This window comes from Vipera berus (assembly GCF_964194415.1).
Source record: "Vipera berus genome assembly, chromosome: 4".
Lineage (NCBI taxonomy): Eukaryota > Metazoa > Chordata > Lepidosauria > Squamata > Viperidae > Vipera > Vipera berus.
Genome location: NC_138206.1, coordinates 9,419,084 through 9,445,718, shown reverse-complemented (window position 1 = coordinate 9,445,718; position 26,635 = coordinate 9,419,084). Strand labels below are relative to the sequence as shown.

The window sequence follows — 26,635 nt, the reverse complement described above, 5'->3', positions numbered from 1 at the left end:
AGCAGTAAATCAACTGAAAAGCTTCTTAATAATAAAAAAAAATGTCTTTGCCTGCCGAAAAAAGCTAGAAATCAAAACCAGCACGATCTCCCTGGGCAGAAAACTGAGCCAGAAGCCAACCAGTTTTTGCCAGATGTCCCTCCAGGAGCAGAAAACAGATTTGCCTTTCCTGAGGAACTTCAATATAAATTAGTTTATTTGAGATCATATCCTTCCAAAGGCTCCATCCCATGTCATAGAAGGAATTTATAAGTTCACACATTGTTTCCCACCAGCGACGCAATGGGGAGGAAGTGCTCAAGCTAAAACAGTCTCTTTCATGTCAAGTCCAGTTCTACAACTCCCCAATCTAGACCAGGGCTTTTCAACTTTTTCACTCATTGTACCACTTTTAGGATATGGCAACATCCGAGTACCACCAGTCGCCTAGCAAGGTGTCAAAAACTGGATGACCAAAAACAAAAAAGGAAAAAAAAATGATGAAGTACAGATAGTCCTCGACTTACAACAGTTCGCTTAGTGACTGTTTGAAGTTACAATGGCACTGAAAAAAGTGCCCCCCAAGCCACAGCCGAGCAAGACACCTGCCTGCCTGCCCGGTGGCACTCTTCCTCCTGTCCGAGGTTCTCATTGTTGTGAGCATTTCTGTTGAGGATTGGCAGCGGGGGTGGGGTGGGGGGGTGTTTGGTTTTTATCCCCCCCCCGTCTGCTGGGTGGTTGCAGCAGGTTTTGGTCACTTCACATGACCCTGGGACACTGTGACCGTCATAAATATGAATCAGTTGCCAAGCATCTGAATGTAAATCACCTGGAGATGCTGCAACATTCCAGCTTATTGGTGCTTCTTCTGGGCTCAGCACACGTGCCAGGATCAGCGCCGAGCTCCAGGTGGAGCCTGGCGCTGATCCTGGCGCTTTCGCTGAGCCCTGACAGCCCTGCAGCTCCAGCCGTCTCTCGCTCTGGCTTGTGCGGTGCTGCCACCGGTTCAGCTCGTTACCCGCTATCACTTTACTAGGATGGTCACATACCACCTGCCAGGTACCAATGTACCACAGGTGGTACCCGTAACACTGGTTGAAAAGCCCTAATCTAGATGGACGGCTACAGTATATAAATTGAGATCATTACCATCGATCATCATTGATCATCATCAGTCATCATCATGTATGGGTTTGGGATTTCCAGGTGGTCCTCTATCCAGGGTGGTCCTTGTGACCCCCTCATCTGGACTACTGCAATGCACTTTACATGGGGCTGCCCTTGAAGAGCATTCGAAAGCTTCAACTATGCAGAGTGCAACTGCACTGGCAATAAAAAGGGTCAAATATTCAACACGTGTAACACCACTGCTTTGTGAGCTGCATTGGTTGCCAGCATGTTTCTGGGTGCTGGTTGAATGCCAGCATTTAGAATCCTGGTTATCAGCGTGAAAGCCCTTTAGGGCTTTGGGCTGGGTTCCTTAAGAAACTGCCTTCTCCCAGTCCTTTTTACCTGTCTATTTAGATCAGACAGGTGAGCTTGTGGTGGATCCCATCAGCCATGGAATGTCATTGGCAGGACCCAGGAGATGTGCCTTCTCTGCTGTACACCATGTTCCCTGGGACATTCTCCCTTCAGATATCAGAATGACCCCAAATTATTGACCTTCCTCAAGGTCATGATGACTTGGTTGTGTGCCCAGGCCTGAGGCCTTAAACGTTTGGTGAAGGACTCCATCTCCTGGTTGTATTAACTTCACAGGTCACACACATCCCGGGACACTGCAACCATCATAAAAATTTGAATCAGTTGCTGAGTGTCTGAATTTTGATCGTGTGACCATGGGGATGCTGCAAAAATCGTAGGTGTGGAAAAATGGTTTTAAGTCACTTTTTTCAGTGCCGTTGTAACTTCGAACAGTCACTAAACGAACTGTTGCAAGTCAAGGACTACCTGTACTCGTTAAATTTGTATCCTGCCTTCCATATAAGGCAGAAGCGAAGTTGAGTCTTTCCAGGGCCAGTACAATTCTTTAGCAAAAGTTGAAGCATTTTAACTGGAAGGGACGTGGTGGCTCAGTGGGTTAGGACGCTGAGCTTGTCGATCAGAAGGTCGGCAGTTTGGTGGGTCGAATCCCGAGTGCCGCGTAACAGAGTGAGCGCCTGTTACCCGTCCCAGCTTCTGCCAACCTAGCAGTTCGAAAGCACGTAAAAAATGCAAGTAGAAAAATAGGGACCACTCCGGTGGGAAGGTAACAGCGTTCCGTGTGCCTTTGGCGTCTAGTCATGCCGGCCACATGACCACGGAGACGTCCTCGGACAAGCGCTGGCTCTTCGGCTTTGAAACGGAGATGAGCACCGGCCCCTAGAGTCGGAAAGGACTAGCACGCAGGTGCGGGGGAACCTTTACCTTTTACCTAATGTTTTGGAAACTGTTGAAATGCAGCTATTACGTGCTGTTTATAGTATATTCCAGCAAGATGAAAATGTATCTGAAATTCATAGCCTCAGATATGGCTCTAATTGGTCTTCTGGCATTGCTGTGCAATTGCTTGTAAATCTTAAAAGGATTATAATAAATACCATTTATTAAATATATTGAACCCGCTATTACTGAAATGGTACCGTTAAAGAAACAGTAGCAGCACCAGTTGTAGCATTACAGCCAAATAATTAGAACGAAAGAACATAACAGAATAACAGAGTTGAAAGGGACCTTGGAGATCTTCTAGTCCCAACCCCCTGCTCAAGCAGGAAACCCAATAACATTTCAGACAAATGGTTGCCCAGTCTCTTAAAAACCTCCAATGTTGGAGCTTTCACAGCTACTGGAGGCAGGTTGTTCCACTGAATAATTGTTCTAACTGTCAGGAAATTTCTCCTTAGTTCTAGATTGCTTCTCTCCTTGATTAGTTTCCATCCATTGTTTCTTGTCTTACTTCAGGTGCTTTGGAGAATAGCTTGACTCCCTCTTCTTTGTGGCAGCCCCTGAGATATTGGAAGACTGCTATCATGTCTCCCCTAGTCCTTCTCTTCATTAAACTAGACATACCCAATTCCAGCAATTGTTTTTTATATGTTTTAGTCTCCAGTCCCCTAATCATTTTTGTTGCTCTTTATGCTCTTTATGATAATTTATGCATCATTCTTGACTAGGAATCTCAGCTGGTAAGGGAGAACAAGGATGTATAGACAGAAAAAGAGTGGATGGGAAGTGTAAAGGATGCGGGACTGGGGTTAGAGATCTTTTTTATAGAAAACGTTTGAGCCTGTCTTAGGACCGGCTACCTACAAAATGAAGAATTTGAAAAATTCCTACGGATAACAAGATTCACCCTTAATCATGGCTTTGGATACCACCCTTTAGACACAAAGTTATATTTTAAAGAGCAATTAGGATGATCAAAAGCCTGGAGACTAAAAACATGTGAAGAACGTCTGCGGGACTTGGGTTTGGCTAGTCTAAAGAAAAGAAGAAACAGGGGAGACATGATAGCAGTGTTCCAGGATCTGAGAGGCCACCACAAGGCAGAAGGGGGTCAGGTTGTTCACCAGAGCACCAGAGGGAAGGATGAGAAACAACAGTTGGAAGCTGATCAAAGAGAGAAGCAACCTGGAATTAAGGAGAAACTTCCTGACAGTGAGGACAATCAACCAGTGGAACAGCTTGCCACCAGAAATCGTGGGCGCTCCATCACTGGAGATTTTTAAGAAGAGACTGGACAATCACCTGTCTGAGATGGTGTAGGTTCTTCTGCTTAAGCGTGGGGCTGGACTAGAAGGTCCCTTCCAGCTTCTATTCTATTCTATTCTATTCTATTCTATTCTATTCTATTCTATTCTATTCTATTCTATTCTATTCTATTCTATTCTATTCTATTCTATTCTATTCTATTCTAAATCCACATTTTGAAAGGATTGAAGAAAACTCACTAAAGATCTGAATCAGAGCAACTGTTCAGCAAGTGAATCCCATGCCAGTCGCTGCTCTCCGTTTTCAGGCTTAATTTGGTCTTTTTGGTGAGTTGCCCAGGCGTCTGCCCCCAGACCGAACATTGGTGAGTGATTAAATCAAGAAGTCCTCACAGTGTCCTTTCAGCATCATAAATTCAGGACTTAAGACAGAAAGAGATTGATATCTCCTTCCCTTGCCGGGTCTTTTGCGTAGACGGCGTTATTAATTGGTCTGGAGAAGCACCTCAAGTGGTGGTGCCATTTTCTGCCAGTCTTTGATGGGTGATGATGTGACAAATGGCAAGGGCAGACGGATACACCTGGGATTATGCACCGAAAGCCAGATTCAGCCCCCCGTGATAAAGGCCCAAGATAAGTTTATATGACAGGAAGGGTAGCCCAGGCCAGCATTTATCCATCTGTTTTGGAAACATACTCCAAGAAAAGATATTTTACTGATGTCTGTTTTGCTGGAGTGGAGAATACGTTGCAGATCTTTATCATCATTTCTTCTTGGCAGCCTCTGCTGTGGGCAATGTAGGGAACTGGAAGTAGAAGAAATGTAGGTTACTTTAAAATACTTTTAAAAACGGAACAATAAATAGTGACTCTTAGTTCCTGCCTTAGGCACAAAGCCATCTGGGTGACCTTCGGCCATTCAGCCCTAGGTAGCAGGCAATGGCGCATGACTTCTGCAAAGGTTTGCCAAGGAAAATGGAGGAATCTGTCCAGGGGGTCACCAGGAGTCAACAGTGACTTTTGAAGAGGGAGGAAGAAAGGAAGGAAGGAAGGAAGGAAGGAAGGAAGGAAGGAAGGAAGGAAGGAAGGAAGGAAGGAAGGGAGGGAGGGAGGGAGGGAGGGAGGGAGGGAGGGAAGAAAAGAAGGGGAAGGAAGGAAGGAAGGAAGGAAGGGGAGGGAGGAAGGAAAGAAGGGGAAGGAGGGAAGGAAAAAAGGGAAAGGAAGGAAGGGAAAGAAGGGAAAGGAAGGAAAGAAAGAAAGGGAAGGAAGGAAGGAAAGGGAAGGAGGGAAGGAAGGAAAAAAGGGGAAGGAAGGAAGGAGGAAGGGAAAGGAAGGAAAGAAAGAAGGGGAAGGAAGGAAGGAAAGGGAAGGAGGGAAGGAAGGAAAAGGGAAGGAAGGAAGGAAAGAGGGGAGGAAGGAAGGAAGGAAAGGAAAAAAGGGAGGAAGGAAGGAAGGAAAGGGAAGGAGGGAAAAAAGGGAAAGGAAGGAGGGAGGAAGGGAGGGAACGAAGGAAGGAAAGAAGGGAAAGGAAGGAAGGAAAGAAAGAAGGGAAGGGAGGGAAGGAAAGAAGGGTAAGGAAGGAAAGGGAAGGAGGGAAGGAAGGAAAAAGGGAAGGAAGAGAGGGGAGGAAGGGAGGAAGTGAAAGAGGGAAGGAAAGAAGGGAAAGGAAGGAAGGAAGGAAAGAAAGGGGAGGGAGGAAAGAAGGAAGCAAGCAAAGGGAAGGGGGTTGTGTGTTCATGAAACAAAGAGAAACTTTAGATCTAAGGATCTTATAGACATGAATGAAAGTCGTCTAATTGTTTGGAACCAATAAAGGATAGGAAGCAAGAGAGGGAGAAAAATAAAGAAAACATTCATTTTACAAAATGTAATGGCTAGAATCTGCTGTTACACTGATTTTGTTCTCAAAGGCTTTCTTTCTCTGGAAGTTTCCAAGAAATAATTGGGCAGCCCTTTGTCCAAGGTTTAGCCCTAGCCCTAACCCTAACCCTGGGCTGGGGGTTGGATTAGATGACCTTGATGATCCCTTTCAATTCTGTTTTTCTAATTCTTAAAGCAGAACTCAGCCTTAGGTCCTTAGCACACTTTTAGCTCCATCGAACAAAGGTTAGCCCAGAAATAATGGAGTGAGGCTTAGGAAAAAGGTTAATTTAAATTTTTCAGGGGAACAAAGGCCTGGTTCTTTGTGAGGTAATAAAGCAGCAACAGAGTACAAGCAGAAGCTTGCAGATTGCACTGTCTCTCCTGATGGAAGAATTCCATTTGGGTCAAAACAAAACAGAAAAAGATTCTACCTGCCCATCTGCTTGATGGGCACAATCTGTTTGCAAGAAATGTTGAGTTCAGATGAGAAAATACATGGGAATTAAAAGTTCCTGAGGTAAATTCTCCCTCAAGTAGATCTCAAGCCTTGATGATTATATGAAAATGCCTACATGGTTTAGTTGCTAAAAAAATGGAAGTGGAATTGTTGTCTTTCAAGATGTTTTTTTTTTAACTTCTCAGTACAGGTAGTCCTCGACTTAACAACAGTTCATTTAGTGACCATTCAAACTTACAACATCACTGAAAAAAGTGATTTATGATATTTTTCAAACTGTTGTAGCATCCCCATGGACACGTGATCAAAGTTCAGACAGTTGGCAACTGAGCTGTGTCCCAGGATCACTTTTTTGCGACTTTTTGACAAGCAGAGTCAGTGGGGAAGCTGGATTCACTTAACAACCCTGTGACTTAACAACTGCGATGATTCACTTAACAACTGGGCCAAGCAAAAGTTGTAAAATGAGGCAAAACTCACCTAACATCACAAATTAGCAGCATAAATTTTGGGCTCAATTGTGGATATAAGTCGAGGACTACCTGTGTGTTTTGCGTAGATTCCTTATTCAGCAAAATATTTTCAATTATTCTTTTGCTTTCTGAATCCCCTTTTTAAATGCCTCTTTCTGGATTTCGCACGTTATGCCAAGAACGCAAACAATTGGCCCCGTACTGTGCATAAACCCCCTTCTTTATGGGCTATATTCCTCATTCTTTCTGCTAAATCCAGACTGTTGATCCAAACTACACTTTTTCCAGTTGCAAGCAAAATAGCTCCACGGGCATTTTGAGATCAGATTCTTTCTTCGTAAATGACGGGGTTTAAAATGCAAAGACTTTAAGTGGGCAACCAGGCTGTTGGCCCAGGAAAATAGCTGAATTGCTTATGATTGCTCTCTTTACCGAAAAGGAAGGCAGGTGTAAGCTGTGCCTAGCAAAAACAGTTGAAACAGAGAGAGGAAAGCGAGAAGTTATCTGTTTGGATGGGTTGACGACAAACACGTCCTACTGTTGTGACCTGTTAAGCATTCTCAGTTGATGGATAGGCTGTGTGGTGAGAGAGGTTTTCCAATCCTGACACTCAGGGGAAATGGGCTTGTGTGCTGATGGATTGACTGATTTGTACCTGGCTCAATAGTACGTAGTAACTGTGAGAGGGATCTTGGAGTGGGTGACTCCTTGAATATGAGCCAGCAGTGTGCCCGAAAAGTGGAAGTTTTTAAGAAGAGATTGGACAACTATTTCTCTGCCTGAGCAGGGGTTTGGACTAAAAGACCTCCAAGGTCCCTTCCCCACTTTGTTTTTCTGTTAATTCTGAACTGTGGTGCTGGAGAAGACTCTTGCAAGTCCCTTGGACTGCAAGGCGATCAAACCGGTCAGTCCTAGAGGAGATCAACCCCGACTGCTCTTTAGAAGGCCAGATCCTGAAGCTAAAACTTAAATATGTTGGCCCCCTAATGAGAAGGAAGGACTCACTGGAGAAGAGCCTAATGCTGGGAAAGGTTGAGGGCAAGAGAAGAAGGGGACAACAGAGAATGAGGTGGCTGGATGGAGTCACTGAAGCAGTAGGAGTGAGCTTAAATGGACTCCAGAAGATGTTAGAGGACAGGAAGGCCTGCAGGAACGTTGTCCATGAGGTCACGATGGGTCGGACACGACTTCGCAGCTAACAACAACAATTCTGATTGACTGATTGATTGATTATGTGCCTTCAAGTTGGTGCCAACTCTTAGCAGCCACATAGATTTTTCTCCATAACGATCCATTCCTAACCTGCTCCTTCAAGTCTACTAAAGGTGCATTGATCGCCACTCTTAGTCCATCTACTTTATTGCTGGTTGTTCTCTTCTGTTCTTTTCTTCCGTCATTCCCATTATAATCTTCTCCAGAGAGCTGGGTCTTTACATAGTTTGTCCAAAGTAGTATAATTTGTGCCTGGGAGGAGAATTCTGGGTTGACTTGTTCAATGATATATCGGTTTGTTTTCTTGGCTACGTACAGTGGGGGTCCCCAACGTTTCCTACTCGGTGGACAGCAGAGGTGGCGGGGTGGGAGGGGAGAGGGGATGGTGGCGCACGTGCGCGCATGCTGCTTTCACAAATGTAGTTTCATGCGTGCACACTCACCCACCACTTCTGTGCCCGGTTCTGAATGAGCTGTGGACCGTCACTGGGCTGTAAACCGGGGGTTGGGGACCCCTAATCTACAGTATCCTCAGGACTCTTCTCCCACACCAGAAGTGGAAAAATGACTATTCCGTGGATTTCTGCCACAATTTCTATCCAAGCTTAGACAGGGTAGACTAAATGGATCATCCGATCTAGTTTAGAAGCGTATCTGCATTTGTCTTCTGGTAATGAGGCCCTTAAACGTATTATAATGCATGGTGAAATTAGGTTTCTACACCCTCTCAGTGTATTTATAAGGGAAAGAGAGAGAGAGAGAGAGAGAGAGAGAGAGAGAGAGAGAGAGAGAGAGAGAGAGAAGATTTTAGCATGTGTATTTTTCCAGATGCAGCACCATATTTTATAAACTATTCGTTTTCATTCCTTAATAAAATTTTATTTTTGTCCTCTCTGGACTTCTTCGGAGTATGTGTATGTCATTTAAATATTTATATACTTGCCAGATTTATGCCTTGCCTTTCTCCAGCACTTCTGGGTGGCAAATGGAGAATTTCCATCACTGGAAGTCAGGCTGCAAAGGATGATTGGGCCAATCCATAGCATTTCTGCGGTCTCTCATCCTGTCCTATCCCCTTAAACACTATTCTGTACCAGCTTTTTGCCAGCATGCAGCCAGCTGTATGCACTCATAAATTGGGAGGAAAATGTCTTCCCTGATGCTTACTGTGGGATTTGACAACTCCATTTGACAAGATGCTAAGACAGGTGGTGTATAGAATACCATACGTGCATTTATGTCTGTGTTCCTTTTATACCCCATCTAAGCTTTCTTTAGATGGGGAGCTGTCTTGTATTCGGAACTGTTTTCCTTTGGGGGATAAATGCAGTAATTTGCAAGAAATTGCTACAAGGCTGATATTGTTGTCATCTGTTTTCATCTTAAAATAAAAAGGAGTCAGCAGGGAAGCTACCTCTGGGACCAATTTAGGGAATGGCATCCCTTTCTTATAAGTGGTTATACCTAGCCCACTTTGGTTGATCCACGTCCAGGTAATCATTAGGAGCTGAGCTCTGAATTCATTGAAATGGTTACTAGAAGCTTAGAGAATGGCACCCCTTTCTTATATCGTGTTTCCCCGAAAATAAGACCGGGTCTTATTTATTTATTTATTTATTTTTGCCTCCAAAAGAGGCACCAGCTCTTATTTTCAGGGTAGGCCTTACCTCACCTCCACCACCGGCAGCCCCACCCAGCCGGTCCACTTCTTCTGGGGCTGAAGTTCTACAACTGCATTCGGGCCTGCATTTTGTAGTCAGGCCTTTTCAGAAGGCCTAGGCAGCCAAATACTGAGCTATGGATTCAAGCCATAGCTCAGTTCTTGGTTGCACAGGCTTTCCGGAAAGCCCTGTGACTGAGAAATGCAGGCCTGGCTGCAGAAGAGGCTTCAGAAGAAGAAGTGGGCCCGCAAGGAGAAGCCTGACTGCAAGTTAAGTGGGTTCGGGGCAGGTGGGGCAGCTCCACCCCCCCACCCCCACCCCAGCTTGATTTTTAGGTGTGTGCCTTGCCCCAAAACTAGGGCTTATTTTTGGGATAGGGCTTATATTAGGCCCACCCCCCAAAATCAAGCTAGGGCTTATTGTTGTTGTAGGCTTTACTTTCGGGAAAACACGGTAGGTAAATACACCCAGCCAAGTTTGGTTGACCAGGAGTTGACTCTAAGTATAGGTAGTCCTTGACTTATGACCAAAATTTTCATTGCTAAGCAACACAGTTGTTAAGTGAATTGCACCCTATTTTATAACCATTTTTGCCACCATTAAGCCAATCACTGTCATTCTTAAGTGATTCGTGCAGTCGTTAAGTGAATCTGGCTTCCCCATTGACTTTGCTTGTCAGAAGGTCGCAAAAGGTGATCACATTTCCTCGGGACACTGCAACCGTCATAAATATGACTCAATTGCCAACCATATGAATTTTGATCATGTGAGCTTGGGGATGCAGCAATGGTCATAAATGTGAAAACTGGTTATAAGTCACTTTTTTCAATGCTATTGTAACATTGAAGGTCATTAAATGAATGGCTGTAAGTCGAGCACTATCGGTATGTTGATGTGGTCAATACAAGTTGTGATCAATCTACTACAGGTAGTCCTCGACTTACAACAGTTCATTTAGTGACTGTTCGAAGTTCAAAGGCACTGAAAAACGTAATTTACAACTGTTTTTCAACTTACAGCCTTTGCAGCATCCCCGTGGTCAAGCATTCAGGTGCTTGGCAACCAACTCATATTTATGACGGTCGCCGTGTCCGGGGACCTTGTGATCCCCTTTTTGTGACCTTCTGGTAAGCAAAGTGAAAGGGGAAGCCAGATTTACTTAACGACCATGCTCCTCACTTAACAGCCGCAGTGATTCACGTAATAACTGTGGCAAGACAGGTCATAAAATGGGGCAACAAATGTTTAACAAATGTTTCGCTTAGCAAGAGAAATTTGGGGCTCAGTTTGTGGTCGTAAGTCGAGGACTACCTGTACTCGGATAGCTGAAAATGCAAAGATTTAGTAATAAAAGCCAATTCCTGACAGGAATTTGATGCAACCTTGTCAGAATTTTTTTTTTAAAAAATATGCTTTGTATGGCATGGATTATAAGCTCTTTAACAGCAGATGCTCAGCTGAAAAACAGGTGAGATGGGTAAATCTTTTCTTCTCTCTCATCTTTTTTTTTTTTAATCAAGGAGTGAAATAGGACTGAATTACTTCTCTGAATGCCTAGCGAGAGGCCACAAAGGCAGCTAGCTGCCTTTGTCTCCTTGTTGACAGACACTTTTTAGCAGGGCAAAAAAAAAAAAAAATCCCGACAAATAGCAACAAGAAAAAAATACACCTGGGAGGCACTAAACAAAGACCAGGAACCCTTTTTAATACAGCGGTGAATGGATCTTTCAGTAGCTTGTGTAGAAATAAAGCTTGATTTTCCTGGTGTCAGTTTCTGATTGGAAGCCCTCAGTGTTATCCTGACCTTGTTCACGTGAGTCGGAGGTGCTGAATGGAAGATTGTTTTTCCATGCCAAGGTTTTATTGCTTTGCTTGGGGACCCAAAGGCAATATTTCTCTTTTTATTAGATGCTCCCTTTGCCACTTATTCAGAAGGGGTCTATTCATCACATTTTTCTGTCAGCGTAAGTCTCCACACAACACCGATGTCTTTCGGACTATTAGCATTATATATTCCAAGCACTGTTTGTTTAACCATGTGCTTTTAGAGAAACTCACTCTGTGAGCTGGTTTTTCAAAGGGTCTGCCACATAATCCAGAGTTTGTGTTTGTGTGTGTGTGTGTGTTAAGCAACAACCATCTCATAACAAAAATCAAAACTTTGCACCACATGAATACTTCAGGCGGTGGTCTGGATCACACAATTTGCTAACATTATGCAATTTTTGGGGGGGTCATATTTATGTAGTGTATATTGGAGGTGGGGACCCCTTGAGAGCTGTACGCAACAAAATTTCATTTTAACATATGCCGATTAGTGTCAGGACCCACCCCAATTCACGTCTTGGAAAACAAAAACTCTTGGAGTCAGTTCTAGTCCAAAAGGAATTTTTACTAGGACATGTTTGGTTGTGGAAATACAAGACAGGACCTGGTATTGTTTTACAGATTGAAACTTTATAAAGAGTTCCCAGTTCAACCCCACTTCCCTCAACCCCATTTGGTCAGCCCCCCATCATTGACTTCGTGTCATCCCTTTCATGGGAAAAAGGGAACTTCGGATCTTTTATTGCCTTCTTCCTTTACAGATTCAAATGGAGACACAGGCCAGATGCCTTCTTCCCTAACCCTCCCTTTTGTTCCCCCAGTTCAAAAGGTTTCCCTTGGTCTTTGAAATAACCTAAGGCAGGCTGAATCCACATCCGCTCCTCCTTCCTCGGGAGATGGCAGAATCCGGGGGGCGGGGGGATAATGTTTTAAACATACATTTATGAATGTGATATAAAGTGACAATAAAGGTATTATTCTATTCTATTCTATTCTATTCTATTCTATTCTATTCTATTCTATTCTATTCTATTCTATTCTATTCTATTCTATTCTTTCCTTATTCTATTCTATATTCTATTTCTTTCCCTATTCTATTCTATTCTATTCTATTCTATTCTATTCTATTCTATTCTATTCTATTCTATTCTATTCTATTCTATTCTATTCTATTCTATTCTATTCTATTCTATTCTATTCTGGCTCCATTTTCTAAAATGCAATGAAAACGGAGTTTCAAGCCATACAGGTAGTCCTCAGCTTACCGACCACAGCTGAGCCCAAAATTTCTGTTGTTAAGCAAGGCAATTGTTAAGTGAGTTTTGCCTGATTTTAGGATCTCTTTGTCCCTAGTTCTTAAGGGGATCACTGCATAAAGTGAATCATATGGTCATTAAGCAAATCTTGCTTTCTCCCCCCCCCCCCTTGACTCTGTTTGTTGCAAGCTATCTGAAAAGGTTATAAATGGTGTATCACATGACCTTGGGACAGTGCAACCATCATAAATACATGCAAGTTGCCAAGCGCCCGACTTTTGTTCACATGACCGTGGGGAGGCTGCAACAGTGGTAAGTGTGAAAAATGATCATGTCACTTTTTTCAGTGCTGTTGCAACTTCAAACGGCCACTTATCAAATGGTTGTAAGTCAAGAACGATTGTATTTGTCTCTGTGGAAGCCTATCAATACCAACATCTCTCTATTTCAGATTTTCCCTAATCTGGTGCCCTTTGCAATTTCTGCATTATTAGCTTCCGGGATCCTTGAAAGGTGCTGTGTTCAGAAGGCCATGCTAGTTTTTAATGCATCAGTTTGGAGAAGAGGGTTTCCTATTTCTCTCCGCAAGCAAGTTGCTAGTGTCTTTTTTCCCCGTGAAGTCTTCTGCCAATGGTCGCTATTCTTGATTATTATTCCTTTTTTCACTCTGCAGGTATGGAATGAACTGTCTCGTTCAGTTTGAGGACTTTGCAAATGCCAACGCGTTCCGGCTTCTCAAGAAATATCGCAGCCGTTATTGCACTTTCAACGATGACATTCAAGGTAAGAGGTCCAAGTGGTTTCATTGATAAAATGGAAGGTGGCAACCTTGCATGGAGTTTTCAGTAGTAGTAGTAGTAGTAGTAGTAGTAGTGATGATGATGATGATGATGATGTTGGAAGGGACCTTGGAGGTCATCTAGTCCAACCCCCTGCTCAGGCAGGAAACCCTATACCATTTCATACAAATGGCTGTCCAGTCTCTTCTTAAAAACTTCCAGTGTTGGAGCATTCACCACTTCTGGAGGCAGGTTGTTCCACTGGTTAATTGTTCTGTCAGGAAGTTCCTCATTAGTTCTAGGTTGCTTCTCCCTTGATTAATTTCCATCCATGGCTTCTTGTCCTGCCCTCAGGTGCTTTGGAGAATAGCTTGACTCCCTCTTCTTTGTAGTAACCCCTGAGATACTGGAACACTGCTATCATGTCCCCGCTCGTCCTTCTCTTCATTAAACTACACATACCCAATTCCAGCAGCAGTTCCTTATATGTTTTAGCCTCCAGTCCCCTAGTCATCTTTGTTGCTCTTCTCTGGACTCTTTCTAGAGTCTCAACATCTTTTTTCCATCGTGGTGACCAAAACTAGATGCAGTATTCCAAGTGTGGCCTTACCAAGGCATTGTAAAGTGGTATTAACCCTTCACATGATCTTGATTCTATCCCTCTGTTAATGCAGCCTAGCACTGTGTTGGTTTTTTTGGCAGCTGGAGCACATGGCTGGAACTTATCTTCCTTCGCAGCTGATTCCTTATCAATAAGTCCCTCTATCTCTGGTTTCTTGTGAAACTGGCAAGAATAGCAGAGCTCATGACATTTTTACTGATACTGAGAGACTTTGATAGGGGAGAATATTTGTAGCTCAGAGTTGGAATGAGGGGGTCCTTGGTGCTCTCTTAGCTTGGCTGTTTTCTTGTAGACGTTTCATTACCCAGCTAGGTAACATCATCAGTGCTAATAAGGAGTGGGGTTTGCTCTCATTTTATATTTTAATGGTTTGCTCTGTACTGTTGGTGGGAATAGTCTTGGTGGTTCCTTGGTTAGGCTGCTGTTTTCTCTTAGTTTATTCAGCAGTTCCTTGATTGGGGTATTGCTTGCTTCTTGATTGTTGGTCTAATGTTGCCAGGCTTCCAGGAATTCTGGCTTGATCCAAGCCTGGCACTCTGAGAAATGGGCATCAACAGGCACATAGACATACACAACATCTACATACCATTTAAAAGATACAATCAACAAGCCAAAAAAGGAACAAAAATATCAGAATACCAGGAATCCAAATGAGCAGAGATTAACATCAACAATAAATAAAGACCAACAATCAAGAAGCAACAATTCCCTAATCAAGAAACTGCCAAACATGCAGGGGAATTCTGGCAGTTAAAGTCCAAAAATTTAAAGTTGTCAAGGTTGGACACTCCTGTGTCTAACCTTTTTTTCTTGCCTGAACTGCATTGAGTGAAAAGAAATTGTCTTGTATGGCTGCATATAAAATATATAATACAGCTAATGTACATAAATCACATAATAATGTTAAAAGTTTGCAGTCTTGTGTGGCCACATTACTAGCTGTTCAGGGGTCGTGGTTTGGACACCTCCACTTTAATGAAATACATTAATAAACATAAATATTTGGCAATGCATTTAAAGTGACCAACTGAATAAATGGATTGTTAAGTTTACTTAGTATCATTGATTAATAAAAGCTTGAAATATTTTTTTTTTCAGTTGGTAAATTACATTGAGCAGGAAAGATTGATTTCTATTTAGTTTTGGAGAATGACCTTTTGGTATTAAATGAATATTAAACTACCCGACTGTTTACTTAAAAAGCAGCTGTGGGCTGTTAAAAGTCTTCTCCTTCAAAATTAGCAGAGCCTAATTTTCATATTAAATCATTGTTCTTCACGTCTGCTATGTTTGGAATTACATAACTGAAAAACAAGAGAACAATTAGTAGAGCTAATGGGACCTATGAGCAACATTCTTTAAGAAAAGATTATCATTTTAGGCATTTATTACTGCAACACCTTCATGTAACATTCAATATAGAATTATACATAGGCACACCCTATCTCTTGGGAATACAGTATATAGACTTATTAAAGCCACAGGAGAGGTTGAATCATAGCCTCCTTTAGCATCCCTTCCGCCCCTCGTCTCTTTATAAGAAAAACGTGAAGTGTGTCTATAGAAAAGTTGTGTGCCTTGTACCAAAGGGTGTTCATTCCTCCAATGCTGCTAAAAAATTAATTCTTGGCTCCCTCAAGAGGAGAGAGGAGTGCATTGAGCTTTGATAAATATGAGTTTTGAAAATCATGTGTGAGTATTCTCCGAAATCATACTAAGGGAACAAAAATGGATTTTTTGCATAAAGAGCTTTTGAAGCTTATCGGATAACATCTTCTAAATCAGGGGTCCACAATCCCCATTTCTCAGCCCAGTGTTTGGGCTGCAGCCCGTTCAGAACCGAACCACGGAGGTGGTGGGTGCATTTGTGCGTGCAACACTGCATTTGTGAAAGCAGCACTCACGCAGGTACGAAACCATCTCCTCCCTCTGGCCAGCGCTGCCTCCACCAGTCCACCAAGCCAGAAAGGTTGGAGACCACTGTCCTAAATATTATTTATTTGGTTTTCTAAACAATACCGTATTTCCCCGAAAATAAGACACAACCAGAAAATAACCCCCCAGCAAGATTTTTCAGGATGCTCGTAATATAAGCCCAACCCCCAAAATAAGCCCCAGTTAAGATCGTCAGCCAGATGGACGCATTTAATAAATATTTCTCCGAAAATAAGGTCTAACTGGAAAATAAGCCCTAATGTGTCTTTTGGAGCAAAAATTAATATAAGACCTGGTCTTATTTTGGGGGCAACACGGGTAGTAGGGGTGATCGTATTTCAGAGACAAAGGTAATGCCATCTTGCATGCATAGAAGTCTGGTAGAATACAGGTAGTCCTCGACTTACAACATTTCATTTAGTAATTGTTCAAAATTACAGGGCACTGAAAAAAACTGACTTATGTCCATTTTTTACACTTAACGACCGTTGCAGCATCCCCACGGTCATGTGATCAAAATTCAGAGGCTTGGCAACTGACTCCTATTTATGACGGTTGCGGTGTTCCCCTTTTGCGGCCTTCTGACAAGCAAAATCAATGGGGAAATGAGATTCACTTAAGAACAGTGTTACTAACAACAACTGCAGTGACTCACTTAACAGCTGTGACAAGATGGGTCGTAAAATGGGGCAAAGTTCACTTAACGAATGTCTCGCTTAGCGACAGAAACGTTGGGCTCAATTATTTGTCCTAAGTCGAGGCCTACCTGTATAGGGTGATATAATTTTCACCAGTTGTGATGTCCTGGCACAAATGCTACACAGTACATAATTCACAGCATTTGTATAATGATATTGTGAGATGCGTAACATACAGAGAGAGGCAAAACTTCCATTTAAGAGGGGGAAAAGTAGAATATCAGAAAAATCAGAGAAAAGAGAGTTCAGGTAGTCCTCGAGTTACGATTGTAATAGAGCTGCCCATCACGATCGTAACGCGTGAGGGTTATCGTGTGACCAGTCCAATTTTACCACTTTTTTTCCCCCAGCGGTCATTAAGCAACCACCGCAATCCTTAAATTATGACCACGGTCATTAAGCAACCAACAATTCACTATGGGACTGGTTTTGCCCCAAACTAAAAATAACTGCCAGTTTTCAGCAAAACGGTCGTAAAATGCAGTCGCAGGATGCTAGAAACAGCCATAAATGCCAATTTGATTGCCGTGTGTCTCAAGTGAAGTCAGGTGACTGTGGGGGGGGGCAACTGTCATAACTTTGAATCCAGATTATAAGCACCCCCCCAGGTAGGTCCATTGTAACTTTGAATGTTTGTTAAAAAAAAGTCATGAGGGGTACTTGTAGCGAAGGAATCAAATTGATTTATGAGAGGAAGACTACGCTCTGTTATGCTTTGTGTGTGGTCCTTTTCATTCTGTCTTCCTCCAGCTTCCCCTTTTTCATTTTTTATTCTTTGCTATCTGTCCTTGATACCTTCTGAAAGTGGCTGAGTGTGGTCCTGAAGCCAAAACAAGGCTGTCCAATCATAAATTTGTGTGGAGAGGAGTGGAGATGGGGGTATTTAACTATTCTGGAGATTGGTATCACTAGAATCTTTTTTTCTGCATGATTTTGTCTATGATTGCCTCTATAAGATTACTCATTATCTGATTGCCTGTGAAGATGGTGCATCGTTTTTTTTCCTGACTATAAGAACAGAGAAAGATGGTCAGTATACTGAGAATAGAATAGAATAGAATAGAATAGAATAGAATAGAATAGAATAGAATAGAATAGAATAGAATGGAATGGAATGGAATGGAATGGAATGGAATGGAATGGAATGGAATGGAATGGAATGGAATAGAATAGAATAGAATAGAATAGAATAGAATAGAATAGAATAGAATAGAATAGAAACATGGAATAGAATAGAAACATGGAATAGAATAGAATAGAATAGAATAGAAACATGGAATAGAATAGAAACATGGAATAGAATAGAATAGAATAGAATAGAATAGAATAGAATAGAATAGAATAGAATAGAATAGAATAGAATAGAATAGAATAGAATAGAATAGAATAGAATAGAATAGAATAGAATAGAATAGAATAGAATAGAATAGAATAATACAGATTGGAATAGAATAGAATAGAATAGAATAGAATAGAATAGAATAGAATAGAATAGAATAGAATAGAATAGAATAGAATAGAATAGAATAGAATAGAATAGAATAGAATAGAATAGAATAGAATAGAATAGAATAGAATAGAATAGAATAGAATAGAATCATGGAATAGAATAGAATAGAATAGAATAGAATAGAATAGAATAGAATAGAATAGAATAGAATAGAATAGAATAGAATAGAATAGAATAGAATAGAATAGAATAGAATAGAATAGAATAGAATAGAATAGAAACATGGAATAGAATAGAATGGAATGGAATGGAATAGAATAGAATAGAATAGAATAGAATAGAATAGAATAGAATAGAATAGAATAGAATAGAATAGAATAGAATAGAAACATGGAATAGAATAGAAACATGGAATAGAATAGAATAGAATAGAAACATGGAATAGAATAGAATAGAATAGAATAGAATAGAATAGAATAGAATAGAATAGAATAGAATAGAATAGAATAGAATAGAATAGAATAGAATAGAATAGAATAGAATAGAATAGAAACATGGAATAGAATAGAAACATGGAATAGAATAGAATAGAATAGAATAGAAACATGGAATAGAATAGAAACATGGAATAGAATAGAATAGAATAGAATAGAATAGAATAGAATAGAATAGAATAGAATAGAATAGAATAGAATAGAATAGAATAATACAGATTGGAATAGAATAGAATAGAATAGAATAGAATAGAATAGAATAGAATAGAATAGAATAGAATAGAATAGAATAGAATAGAATAGAATAGAACAGAATAGAATAGAATCATGGAATAGAATAGAATAGAATAGAATAGAATAGAATAGAATAGAATAGAATAGAATAGAATAGAATAGAATAGAATAGAATAGAATAGAATAGAATAGAATAGAATAGAATAGAATAGAATAGAATAGAAACATGGAATAGAATAGAATGGAATGGAATGGAATAGAATAGAATAGAATAGAATAGAATAGAATAGAATAGAATAGAATAGAATAGAATAGAATAGAATAGAATAGAATAGAATAGAAACATGGAATAGAATAGAAACATGGAATAGAATAGAATAGAATAGAAACATGGAATAGAATAGAAACATGGAATAGAATAGAATAGAATAGAATAGAATAGAATAGAATAGAATAGAATAGAATAGAATAGAATAGAATAGAATAGAATAGAATAGAATAGAAACATGGAATAGAATAGAAACATGGAATAGAATAGAATAGAATAGAATAGAATAGAATAGAATAGAATAGAATAGAATAGAATAGAATAGAATAGAATAGAATAGAATAGAATAGAATAGAAACATGGAATAGAATAGAAACATAGAATAGAATAGAATAGAATAGAATAGAATAGAATAGAATAGAATAGAATAGAATAGAATAGAAACATGGAATAGAATAGAATGGAATGGAATAGAATAGAATAGAATAGAATAGAATAGAATAGAATAGAATAGAATAGAATAGAATAGAATAGAATAGAATAGAATAGAATAGAATAGAATAGAATAGAATAGAATAGAATAGAAACATGGAATAGAATAGAAACATGGAATAGAATAGAATAGAATAGAAACATGGAATAGAATAGAAACATGGAATAGAATAGAATAGAATAGAATAGAATAGAATAGAATAGAATAGAATAGAATAGAATAGAATAGAATAGAATAGAATAGAATAGAATAGAATAGAATAGAATAATACAGATTGGAATAGAATAGAATAGAATAGAATAGAATAGAATAGAATAGAATAGAATAGAATAGAATAGAATAGAATAGAATAGAATAGAATAGAATCATGGAATAGAATAGAATAGAATAGAATAGAATAGAATAGAATAGAATAGAATAGAATAGAATAGAATAGAATAGAATAGAATAGAATAGAATAGAATAGAACAGAATAGAATAGAATAGAACAGAATAGAATAGAATCATGGAATAGAATAGAATAGAATAGAATAGAATAGAATAGAATAGAATAGAATAGAATAGAATAGAATAGAAACATGGAATAGAATAGAATAGAACAGAATAGAATAGAATAGAATCATGGAATAGAATAGAATAGAATAGAATAGAATAGAATAGAATAGAATAGAATAGAATAGAATAGAATAGAATAGAATAGAATAGAATAAGGAGCAGGCACAAAACTCATACAAATATTCCTCTTTATTGGTACACAATTCAGCTTTTATCATCTCGCTGGAAAATGCCATCTAAAATGTGAATTGGAAAACTTTTCTTTTTCATCAGAATTCAGAACATAGTAAATTTATTTTCTAAGAAGCCCCTGTAGGGCAAAAATCAAAAGCATCGTTGGCCTCACACAACCCAAAACAAGTCAATAAACTGGTTCTGTTATTTTTTTTGAAATTGTACGTTGCAAAATTGGTCAGAAGCACCGATCCCATAGTTACAGGCAACAGACCACACCATTTATCCAAATGCTTGTTCCATCTTCTCAAAACCAAGCCAGTTTTGACCCAAGGATGGAAGGTTATCCTAAATTATCCTAATCAAATGTTTCCAGAGCAACCGTGTACCCCTACACACTTCCTGATTGTTTTACAAAGATTGATTTAGGAGACCTACCTTCCTTCCTTTCTTTCAATTCAGATTGATTTGTGCCTCAACAGAAATTTAGACAATTTCTTACTGGCCTAGCTAAGCCAATGTCTAGACACGTGGCAAGCCCAACCATCATTTTCATCTGTAATGCAAAGGCACGACTGTGTTACTTTAGTTTTGCAGTAATACAAGAGGTGTATCCATTAGAGCTAAGCGTCCTTAACAAGACCCCGTTGTGACTGAGAGATGAGTTTGGCTTAATGGTCTAGAAATTGCACAGTCCGACTATGTATGTTTGATAGTGTGGGAAAAATTTACAAATTTATATAACTGTGTTAGCAATATTCTATAGGGAATCATAGGTTAACTAACTCAGGTCTCCAACAAAGTTACTGATTAACAGCCCCCCCCCAAATCCTGTAAACTCACAGCAAACGTAAGAATTAATGAAATACTTATTTCAAATTGTAAACGCATCCAAGCAAATGCACAAAACTGAGTCAACACAATGTAAACAATCATAACGCTCACAGTTCAAACAAAGAAACTCAATCCGCATCACTTGATTTAATCAACCCCTTCTCTGGATCAACACCTACACACACCCAAGCCCCACACACTAGAATCAGCATGCCCCTCCATCCCACACTAAGGACCAGTCTCCCTATAAAACTCTCTTTGTGTGTACCCCATGTTCTCTACCCCCATGGCTAAACCTATTTGTTTTTGGGAACAAATAAATCTTCTTTCCTCGCAGTGTGTCTGGATTTCATTTTGATTTGTTCCTGTGCAAATCCAGCTCAAGTTGGAACCCCACGTTATTCTTCTGACAATAGGCTGATGTTTAATTCTTTTTTAAACCAACTCTGAAGTCCCCAGGCTGGTTCAAGGAAAGAAAGCCATCGATGAATGACCACGATCCATATTTTTTTCTAAAAAAACCCATAATCTGTCTTATAAACTATAATACAAGGTAATTCAGTTTTGGGGTTAGACAGCAAGTGTGTTGTAGCGATGCAGATATTGGACCAGGAATGGGAAGACCCAGATTTGAGACTCTTCTTAGTCACAGAACTTTGTGGGGTGACTTTGAGCCAACCCCCCCCCTCTCTCACCGCCAAAGTTACAGGTGGTCCTCGACTTACGACCACATTTGAGATCAGAAATTCCATTGCTAAACAAGGCGGTTGTTAGGTGGGCCGCACCTGATTCTACAAACCTTTCTGCCCCTGTTGTTAAGCAAATTGCTACACTTAGTAAGTGAATCACCTGGTTATTAAACAAATCTGACTTCCCCCACTGACGTTCCTTGTCGGAAGCCAGCTTGGAAAGTCACAAACGGAAATCAAATGATCCTGCAGTCATCAAAAATACCTGCCAGTTGTCAAGCATCTGAATTTTGATCATTTGACAGTAGAGATGCTGTGATGGTCTTTTAAGTGTGAGGATTTGGTTGTAAGTCACTTTTTCCGGTGCCATTATAACTTTGAACAATCGCTAAACGAATGTCCCAAAGGTGCTTTTTTTTCAGGAGGCAACTGGACTTTCTTGTTTTTATTTGAAGATGTTTCGCTTCTCATCCAAGAAGCTTCTTCGTCTCTGCTGAATAGAAGATCTTATCTTGTCTGGATATATATATATATATGTTGTGGCCCCGACCCGAGCCTGTCCTACACGAGGAAGAGGACTCTGAGGATGATGGGGAGGAACTGGCAAGGCCTCCCTCTCCGGGACTCTCCCCTCTGGCAAGGCCTCCGTTTCCATCTGAAGGCTGACAGGAGCAGCCTGTGATTAGCCAGGCTGGGAGTGAGCCAGAGCAGCTGCAGCAGATGGAGAGTAGCGGAGATGAATCATGGCTAGATCCCCGAGAATGGCGCAGAGCCAAGCATTTACAGCAACGTAGGAAGAGTAGGAGGGTCAGGGATTAGCTGAGTCACTGAGCCACACCCCACAAGGTACAAAAGGGGGTGTGGCTGCTCTCAGGACTTTGTGACGAACAATAATTTAATCAACTTCTGGTCACATCTTCGGAAGACTGTCGGATTTATTACCTGTTTGAAACCCTGGCCTGAATTCTTGACAACGCTTCTGAACTTCTGTTTATGGACTGTATGCTTGGACTCATTTTGAGTAATTGTTTGGAAGTTATCTCATTCCAGCCGATGCTTGAGGTAACGTGCCTATTTTGGCTGACTGTTTGTATTTTGCTGCCAAGGCCTTATCAGAAGGTAATTACTAAAGCCTGAGGAATTAACCCTTGCTAGTCATGCCTGCTTGTCTCTCTGTTTGTACCCCGGGGGGGTGGGAACAGAACAATATATATATATTTCCTTTTTTGCAGGAACTGCCTCTGTTGCTATAGCAGGAATCTTCGCTGCCTTAAGAATTACAAAGAACAAGCTTTCTGATCATAAGTTTGTCTTCCAAGGAGCCGGCGAGGTAGGATTCTGGTTTGCTTCTGAAAGTTACAGGGTTTGCGGGAAACCACTGCTCAGCCTTGCGAGGTAGTCCACCCTGGAAGCACATCTGGAAGGACTAGCTCCACTTTGTTGTAAGATTACATGAAAAGAATCTTGCAAGTTTGAAAGTACGTTTCTCCTTTTTATAGTCTGAGAAACTATATAGGATCCCTTCTGACATGTTTGCCACGGTGATCTGATCAGACCGTGGTTCTTCCCTCATCTCACATCCCTCTACATTACCTATTGGCTGGTTTTGCAATAACATACAGGGGGTCCCTGACTCACAACCACAACAGATCCCCCAAATTTCTGTTGCTAAGCGAGACAGTGGTTAAGTGAGTTTTGCCCCATTTTTCTTGCCACCGTTGTTAAGTGAATCACTGCAGTCCTTAAGTTTGTAACACCGTCGTTAAGTGGCTTCCCCATTGACTTTGCTTGTCAGAAGATCACAAAAGGGGGATCACAAGTGATCCCGGGACACTTCAACCGTCATAAATAGGAGTCGGGGGGGCGCAAGCATCCGAATTTTGATCACGTGACCCTGGGGGATGTGGCGATAGTTGTAAGTGTGAAAAACGGTCAGAAGTCACTTTTTTTCCAGTGCTGTTGTAACTTGTTTGGCTTTGAAGACATTTTGCTTCTCGTCCAAGATGCTTCTTCAGCTCTGACTGGGGAATGGGAAGATTTATATTCCTTGCTAGCAGCCGGTCATTTGCATTCTTTCAGAGAGTCATTGAGGCCCCTTGGAGGTTTACCTCAGGATCACCTGAGCAGCGCAAATGGGGGTGGAGCCTTCATGGCTGCAGGACGTTTTCTGGCCTGTGTCCCTTCTCTGTTGAAGACAGCCACACAGGCAGTGGGGGATGAGTCTGTGTTGTCTATCTCAGGACTTTTCGACCTTTTCACCCATTGTACCACTTTTAGGATATGGCAACATCCGAGTACCACCAGTCACCTAGCAAGGTGTCAAAAACTAGATGACCAAAAAAAAAAAGGAAAAAGTGATGAAGTACAGGTAGTCCTCGACTTACAACAGTTCGCTTAGTGACTGTTTGAAGTGACAATGGCACTGAAAAAAGTGCCCCTCAAGCCACAGCCGAGCAAGACACCTGCCTGCCCGCCTAGCAGCACTCTTTCTCCTGTCCGAGGTTTTCGTTGTTGTGAGCATTTCTGTTGAGGATTGGCAGCAGGGGTGGGGTGGAGGTGTGTGTTTGGTTTTTATTCCCCCCACCCTCTGCAGGTTTGGTCACTCCACATGACCCTGGGACACTGTGACTGTCATAAATATGAATCAGTTGCCAAGCATCTGAATGTAAATCAGAAGACCCTGGAGATGCTGCAACATTCCAGCTGATTGGCGCTTCTTCTGGGCTCAGCAGACGCGCCGGGATCAGTGCCGAGCTCCAGCTGGAGCCTGGCGCTGATCCTGGCGCTTCTGCTGAGCCCTGACAGCCCTGCAGCTCCAGCCATCTCTCGCTCAGGCTTGTGCGGTGCTGCCACCGGTTCAGCTCTTTCCCCTCCCCCACTACCACTTTTCTAGGATGGTCACACACCACCTGCCAAATGCCAATGTACCACAGGTGGTACCCGTACCACTGGTTGAAAAGCCTTGGTCTATATCTCCAAACCATTTGCGCTTCAGTTTGAGATGCAGACAGCACAAACCCATCCCCAAAAAACAGTGAAGGGACACAGGGCAGAAAAGATCCTGCAGCCAAAAAGGCTCCACACCCCTTTGCACTGCTCAGGTAACCCTGAGTGGTCCTACTTGTTCATTCCTCCTGTTATAAGGAAATAATCAATTGACTTTTCACTTCTTTGCAGGCTGCTTTGGGTATTGCCAACCTCATAGTTATGGCACTCGAGAAAGAAGGAATTCCCAGAGAAGAAGCTGTTAAGAAAATCTGGATGGTGGACTCGAAAGGACTCATCGTCAAGGTAATAACAATAATAATAATAATAATAATAATAATAATAATAATAATAATAATAACAACAACAACAACAACAACCAACAACCAACAACCAACAACAAAGTTGGAAGGGACCTTGGAGGTCATCTAGCCCAGCCCCCTGCTCAGGCAGGAAACCCTATACCATTTCGGACAAATGGCTGTCCAATCTCTTCTTAAAAACTTCCAGTGTTGGAGCATTCACCGCTTCCGGAGGCAGGTTGTTCCACTGGTTAATTGTTCTAACTGTCAGGAAGTTTCTCCTTAGTTCTAGGTTGCTTCTCTCCTTGGGATTAGTTTCCATCCGTTGCTTCTTGTCCTGCTTTCAGGTGCTTTGGAGAATAGCTTGGCTCCCTCTTCTTTGGGGCAACCCCTGAGATATTGGAAGGCTGCTATCATGTCACCCCTCACTCTTCTCTTCATTAAACTACACATACCCAATTCCAGCAACCGTTCCTTATAGGTTTTAGCCTCCAGTCCCCTGATCACCTTTGTTGCTCTTCTCTGCACTCTTTCTAGAGTCGGCCCCTTTAAAACAGACACCACAGGGATTCCAGGCATGCTGCAGCATTTGTAATTGGGATTGGTAAATCTGTTGCTAAGCGATGCAGTCCTAAGACACAATGTCACATGACTGTGGCATCTTAGGATGGCAGTTCTGCTAGTCCAGGTGCCATCGTCAGACACATTTTGCAGGGACGCTGCATCCTGCAGACATCTGATGCCCATTTGTAACCTCTTGCCGGCTTCCCCATTAGAACACGGAATATTTGAATTGGAAGGGACCTTGGAGGTCTTATAATCCACCCCTGCTCAAGAGGGTGGACAAGTGGTTGTCCAGTCTCTTCTTAAAAAGCTCCAGTGATGGAGCACTCTTAACTTCCAGAGGCAAGCCGTTCCACTGGTTAATGTTCTCACTGTCAAGAAATGTTTCCTAAATTGGATTTCTTCATCATAAACGTCCATCCGTTGCTTCTTGCCCTGCCCTCAGATGCTTTGGAGAATAAGTTGACCCCCCCCCTCTTCTCTGTGACAGCCCCTCAACTGGAAGACTGTTATCATATCACCCCTAGTCCTTCTCTTTATTAGACTAGACATACCAAGTTCCCTCAATCGTTCCTCATGTGGCTTAGCCTCTAAGACCCTTTATTATCTTTGCTGCTCTTTTCTGCACTATTTTTAGAGTTGCCAGATCTTTTCTGTATTATGGCAACCAGAACTGGACACAGTATATACCAAGTGTGGTCTCACCAGGTCAATATAAAGCTGTACTATCACTTCACATGAAATGATTAGGGGGGGCCTGGACGCTAAAATAGTTCCAGGAATTGGGTATGCCTAGCTAGTCTTAACAAAAAGGACTAGGGAGGACATGATAGCACTGTTCCAATATTTGAGGGGCTCTTACAAAGACGAGGGGGGTCAAACTATTTTCCAAAGCTCTGAAAGGCAAGATGAGAAACAACGGATGGGAGAGAATCAACCTAGAACTAAGGAGAAATTTCCTGACAGTTAAGAACAAGGAATCAGTGGAAGAGCTTGCTGTCAGAAGTTGTGGATGCTGTATCACTGAAGGATTTCAAAAAGGGAACCATTTGTCTGAAATGATGTAGGGTCTCATGCTTGAGCAGGGGGATGGATTAGAAGACCTCTGAGGTCCCAACTCTATTATTATCCATTCCTTT

General features: G+C 41.3%; 1 protein-coding gene across 1 annotated transcript in view; it reads left to right on the top strand.

The window, feature by feature from the left end:
- Positions 1–26,635, top strand: part of ME3 (malic enzyme 3) — a 130,131-nt gene that overhangs the window by 93,305 nt on the left and 10,191 nt on the right. The window contains exons 8-10 of the mRNA XM_081327585.1: positions 13,094–13,203; positions 22,878–22,975; positions 24,823–24,936. Coding sequence (XP_081183711.1) covers positions 13,094–13,203; positions 22,878–22,975; positions 24,823–24,936 — 322 coding nt within the window. The remainder of the gene's footprint in view (positions 1–13,093; positions 13,204–22,877; positions 22,976–24,822; positions 24,937–26,635) is intronic.